Source organism: Fukomys damarensis, unplaced genomic scaffold, assembly GCF_012274545.1.
Source record: "Fukomys damarensis isolate Sample0158 unplaced genomic scaffold, DMR_v1.0_HiC HiC_scaffold_12, whole genome shotgun sequence".
Taxonomy (NCBI): Eukaryota; Metazoa; Chordata; class Mammalia; order Rodentia; family Bathyergidae; genus Fukomys; species Fukomys damarensis.
In genome coordinates, this window is record NW_022900924.1 from 56,245,615 (window position 1) to 56,251,275 (window position 5,661).

Here is a 5,661-nt window from a genome sequence, read left to right on the forward strand (position 1 = left end):
TTTTAAAATGTTTAATGACTTAAGATAATCCACCACCCCTTCTGGGATTGAATCCAACCAGATGTTGCCCCCACCACTCCCAAGCGGCTCATGGCAGCCAGGTGTACAGGTACACACCGGTCATCTCAGCACGCTGGGAGGCTGAAGCAGGAGGATTCCAACTCTGAGCTCAACAGGGCAACTTAGAAAGACCCTGTCTCAAAATAATTTTATTTTAGGGTCTCCCATCAGCTTAGTATTGAGTCATATTTTACAGATCATAAAATTCACCTATTTAAAATATACAATTCAATGTTTGCAGTATCTTTACTGAGTGTCTCAGTCACCTCCGTGCTCGGCTGGGACATTTCATTCTCCGGTGAGATCCCTCCTACCCCTCTGCAGTTGTAGTTCCCACAGCTGGTCCCCACTGCCGCCACAGCCCAGGTGACACCTAACCTACTAGTTTCAGATTCTCTGGACAGTACAGTTGCCTTACTGGGCATCGAAATAATACTTTTTTTAAACAAAGTGTTGGGTATGTAGCTCAGAACCCAAAGATGAAGGCCACGGGATCAACCCTCAGTACCAAAAATGAAAAATAAGAAATAATTTCAAAATGGGCAAAGGCTCCTACAGTGGCTCAACTTTCCGCTCTCGGCTGCTGTGCTGGAACAGGGCAGTGTCGGCAGAAGAGGGGACGTGGTCTCAGGCTGCCCCTGGCCCTCGAAGGGCTCAGCCTTGGCTCCTCCCTGCAGGGTTAATGGCGCTGTGGCCAGGACGCCAGGATGCAGAACCGAGAGGGGGCATGGGTGGGAGAACCTAGTTCTGCTCCCTCCTCTTCCCCAGCACTGGCCCAATTTCCTGACCCATGCTGGGCAGGACCCAGACTCCTGCCTTCCTCCAGACCAGCGCATCTCCAAACACTTACGGGGCATGGGATCACCCCAGCCCCAGGTTCTGGCAGAGACTGAAACTAAAGCATCACTTTAAAAAGATCCCCAATCCTACATTTTTAAAAAATGGACAGAGCCAGGGATTTAGCTCAGTGGTTCCACCACCTGCCTCAAAAGCACAAGGTCCCGAGTTTAATCCCTGGTGCCAAAAATAAAAAATAAAAAAATAAAAAAGGTGTATGAATGTCCGAAGAGCACAAAAAACATCAGCCTTTACGCAAACACAAACTGAAACCACAGCACGACACAGCCAGGTGGCTGCAGAAGAAAGGGTGGCAGCTGTGTGGGCAGGGAGTGGAGAAATGGACCCTTATTCACCCTTGGACAGTGGGGAATGTGCGGCTACTTTGCAGAGCCGTGGAGTTCCTCAAGGAGGTGAACAGAAGAGTCAGCACATGGCCAGCAACTCCACTGCTAAATAATCACCCGGTGGGACCAAAATCCACATGCAAAAACTCTGCAGGGCAACAGTCATCGCAGTATTTTTTTTTCCTAGTATGAGAATCGAACTCAGGACCTTGCACTTGCCAGGCTAAATCCCCAGCTTCACAGCATTATTTATAACAGCCCTAAAGCAGAAATACCCAGACGCCCATCACTTGACCAATGGGCACAGCAATCCGGTGTAGCCACACCACGGAATATCACTAATGCATGGGAAGGGGTCACGGTCTGCGCCTTTGGAGAAAACCAGGCCACGCAGCATGCAGCCCATATGCAATGTGCAGGGCAGGCAAAGCCAGGGCAGATGGAGGAGACAGGATGGCAGGCAGGAGGGAGGAGCAGACGGAGTAAATGTGCTGGAATTAGATAGTGATCACGGTTGAAAATCTCATGATGCTACCACACACAAAAAAAAAAAGTTGTATACTTTTAAAAAGAGATAGGTAAAATAAAAAATAAGAACAAAAACCCAGTGTCTGCCCAGTCAGGATCTGGCTGGAGGAAGCGATGTCAAACTGCCAGGCCCAGCACAAACAAACCAAACTCGACCCACCACCCAGGTGCCCCGCATTATGTAGTTCAGGTGGGCCTTGAATCACAGAAATCCTCCTGCCTTAGCATCCCAAATGCTGGCATTACAGGTGTGTACCACCATGCATGGCCACCCAGGTGTACTCATTAAATCAGGTGTGGCCGTCAGCCATCTCTGTGTCCTGTGTGGACAGAAGGCCAGGTCCCCTCATGACTTCCTCCTGTCCCTGTCACTGCCGCCCAGGGCGGCCCTACTTCTGCCTCAGCTCCGTCCTGTGCCTGCCCCGCGTGACCCAAGCCACAGGGCCGTGGGTACCTTTCCCTTCCTTGCTGCTGCGACAGTGGGTGACTGGCTCGGGGATGGGGCAGGGGCTCTTGAGGAAGGTGAGAGTGGCCGTTGACAAGAGGGTCCGCAGGCTCTGGGCTTCAGGAAGGCAGCTGTGGGCCGAGCCCCAGGGTCAGACACGCAGGAGGGAAGGGCACCCAGGAGTGCACCCAGCTCTCTAGGCTCCTTCTGCCCTGCACCCACAGGGAAGGGGCAGAGATGGCGAGAAGCTGGGGCTCCAGGGACCCTCGGACCCCGCATTGTGGCCAAGAGGCGCCAGACGCCAAGCAACCAGTGCCCTGGGACGGAGGAGCCGAGGAGCCAGAGGCCTCATGGAGCTGCAGGCTCCGGGCCACTTTCACTTCCCAGAGGACAGAACAAGGGCGGAGGCGAGGCCGACTTCCTCCCCGAGAAGGACAGAGGCCCCAGTGAGCACAGCAGCACCCACCCTGGCAACAGCTCTCAGCCGCCAACACCAAAGGGAGCGAAGGGAGCTTCCACACCTGGTGGCTTTAACGTACAAAAAATATTTATTAGCCCAGGTTTCCTCATCTTGCTTAACACACACGGGAAGTTGGGAAGCCCCGGGGAGCAACGTGTGCCAGGAACGTGGTGTGGGGCCGGCCCTGTCATTCCAGCGTGGTCTGTGGAGTACACGTGGCCCGGAAACCCCGACCTCTGCATCTGCAGGGCACCCCGTGGCGGCTGGCCCGGGTCAAGAATCAAAGCACTGCACAGACGCTGCAGGCGCTCTGGGATCGCTGGAGGTCAGGGCCTGGTCGCTCGGGAGCACGGACGGCTAGAAGGCCCGGCTGGCCTGGCACCTCCCTCGGTGACGGTCAGCAGGCTGCACACCCAGGCCGCCCAGAAGCAGGCACACAGGACACACCCGCCCGAGGTGGGCACCACTGTCAGCTCTGGCCAAGCGCCAAGCGGTGTCACTGCTGCTTGTGCACCACGGGCTTCCAGACGGGCGGCATCTTCCTGTGGACCAGGGTGAGCCCGCAGAGGATGAGGAACACGCCGCCCCACCACAGCACCTCCTGGCACTCACCATACAGCGTGAAGCCCAGCAAGGCCTGCGGGCAGAGCAGGGACCTTGTCAGGGCCCTACCGGCTCCCGCAGCCAGCTCCAGGACCGGGGCGCGGGTCTGCAGCCAGAAGCTGGGGCTCCACGCCCTCCCTCCCAACTCCGGACCCCAGAAGACACCCAGGCTCAGGGGCCTTCAGGAAGAGGCTCCACCTGCAGGGGCAGCAAGCAGGTGGGCTTTTCCCAGTCAAGCTTCACCCCCACCTCCCGAGAAGTCGTCCGCGCTTAACTGCTGTGACTGGAGTAGCGGCTGGGCATCCATTGAGCCTGACCCAACCTCCGAGTCTGGGAGAGCAGGGGCTCAAGGCCAAGTCAGGGCAGGTTTAGGGCATGGCACCATGCCCTCAGGTACTCACCGAGCTCAGGATGTTGGAAAAGGTCACTGTGACCGACGCAATGGCTGACGACATGGAGAAACTGAGGCCCCGGCTGAAGAAGGTCCACATCAGAGAGTTGGCACTGAACATCACAACAATGCTTATGACACACAACCCCACGTGGACCTGCAGGAGAAAGCGCCACTGCGGCCACCCTCACAGGACACCCGTCCAGACCCCGGCAGCCTCAGAGCCTCCTGTGCGGGGCTCCCATAATTGCAGCAGAACCACCTAGAGGAAATGGACTCAGGAAGACCTGACCCTGGCTGGCCCTGCGGCCTGGGGCAGAAGCAAAACGCTAACCCAGAACAGCATTTCCGGGGAGCACAAGTCCCTGTCTGCTCAGTGCCAGAGCTGGGGGCCCAGGCCAGGCGGTGTGCAGCTCCAGCCAGGGGTGGGGCCTCACTTCTGGACCAGGCAGAGCACGGCAGGGGTCTCCCCAACCCAGTCTGTGCAGGCTGTACCCCTAATGTAGCCCTCAGGGCCCCATGGGCTCCTTGGTGCCATATACTCAATGCATTCTAGTTTTTCCGTTTCACAGATGAACTGGAGACATTGTCAATTCCCTCAAGTGCCAAACTAGACACCGCCGGGATTCAAACCTGGGCAGGGCACGAGTTGCAGCTCAGTGGCACTGCGCCTGCCTGGTAAGTGGGAGGTCCTGACTTTGATCCCTGATACCAAAAGAAAAAAAAAAACAAAACCTGGGCATCATGGCTCAAGCTCCTCGCTGGGCCCCAGCCCTGCCTGGGGATGCCCCACCTGGGCCACATGGCTAGTCCTCTCGGGCACCTCTGGGAGAAGCTGCAGCAAATGTTTTACTTCGTTCTCTCCTGGGTTTTTTTGTGTTTGTTTTTTGTACCAGGGATTGAACACGGGCAGGGATTGAACTCAGGCCCTTGGGCTTGTGAGGCAGGTGCTGGAACCACTGAGCTAAACCCCCAGCCCTCTCCTGGGTTTTTGGTTTTTAATGGTAGAAAACTCTGGGAGAGGAAAGGATCTTTAGAAGCCCCCTGCACAAACTATGCAGAGCTTGTCTGGCTGTGAGTGAGGAACCCACCAGTAGGCCTGGCTATTTCCCTCAAGGTTGGACCCAGCCACTCATTTTTTTTTTTTTTTTTTAGAAACAAGGTCTCACTATGTCTTGTCCAGGCCGGGCTTTAACCCACTATGTACCCCAGGCTGGCTTCAAACTCACGGTGATCCTCCTGCCTCAGCCTACTGACTGCTGGGATTACACTACAGGTGTGCATCACCACACCCAGCACCATACTTACTTCTTGTCAAGTTTCCAGCAGCTGAATACCAAGTGTCTTGACAGTGGGGGGCCTTCCCGTAATTTACACAAAGGCGTCCTATAGGCCAGTGGCGCCTCTCCCATAACAGGATTGTGAAAGCCAGATCGCAAACACAAAGACTAAGAAGTGAGAAACGCCATGGCTCACGGCCACTCATTTTACTCTGGCCCATGCACCCATGATCTACGCCCAACGGGTGCTAACTTCCAGCACGGCACCTCACTACATGTGCCCGAAACAGGATGGCACCTAAATAACGCCAGTCTCCTGCCCTGATCAGGGCGCAAGCCTGGGTTGCAGGGGCAGCGAGGGGCTTCTTGCAAGCAGGGATGGTGTGGTCCTGGGCTGAGAGGCTACAGCCGCACATGGAGGCCGCAGTTCGAGAATTCTCCTGCTAGGAAAGGTCGAAGACCCATCTTTCAGGCTTCCCTAGTGACCGGGTTACCCTGACAACCAATTTTCCGGGAAGCAGGTTGGATAGGTCAGAAGGCCCACGAATGACGCTGATGTCGGAGAAAAGAGACGGGCAACAGGTTTCTCACCTTCACAGTCAAGTGCAGAGAAAAGCTGAAGCTCATTTAAGGGTTTAAAATGGGAGGGAAGAGAAGGTGTCGACCTCCCGGGGAGAGAAGAGGCAGCACAGCGGGGCGGCGGGCGCCCG

The 5,661-nt window shown here is 55.9% G+C and overlaps 1 protein-coding gene across 2 annotated transcripts; it reads right to left on the reverse strand.

The window, feature by feature from the left end:
- Positions 1-2,742: 2,742 nt before the first annotated feature.
- Positions 2,743-5,651, reverse strand: Tmem42 (transmembrane protein 42). Of its 2 annotated transcripts, none has more exons than XM_010624413.2 (3): positions 5,543-5,651; positions 3,682-3,828; positions 2,743-3,219 (listed from the first exon to the last, which is right to left on the reverse strand). In XM_010624413.2, exons 1-3 carry the CDS (start codon positions 5,576-5,578, stop codon positions 3,004-3,006), a joined length of 399 nt encoding a protein of 132 aa, XP_010622715.1. In that variant the 5' UTR covers positions 5,579-5,651; the 3' UTR covers positions 2,743-3,003. The 2 variants fall into 2 exon arrangements, with proteins under 2 accessions (XP_010622715.1, XP_010622716.1); XM_010624414.2 differs by having other exon boundaries at positions 3,086-3,314.
- Positions 5,652-5,661: the final 10 nt, after the last annotated feature.

What these genes read in the sequence shown, in the direction of transcription:
- Tmem42 (XM_010624413.2), bottom strand. Translation starts at nt 5,578, where the DNA reads ATGAGCTTCAGCTTTTCTCTGCACTTGACTGTGAAG. An exon ending in CTCTGCACTTGACTGTGAAG is followed by an intron (nt 3,829 to 5,542) that starts GTGAGAAACCTG and finishes TTTCTCCTGCAG; the next exon opens with GTCCACGTGGGGTTGTGTGT. An exon ending in TTTCCAACATCCTGAGCTCG is followed by an intron (nt 3,220 to 3,681) that starts GTGAGTACCTGA and finishes CCTGGTCCACAG; the next exon opens with GAAGATGCCGCCCGTCTGGA.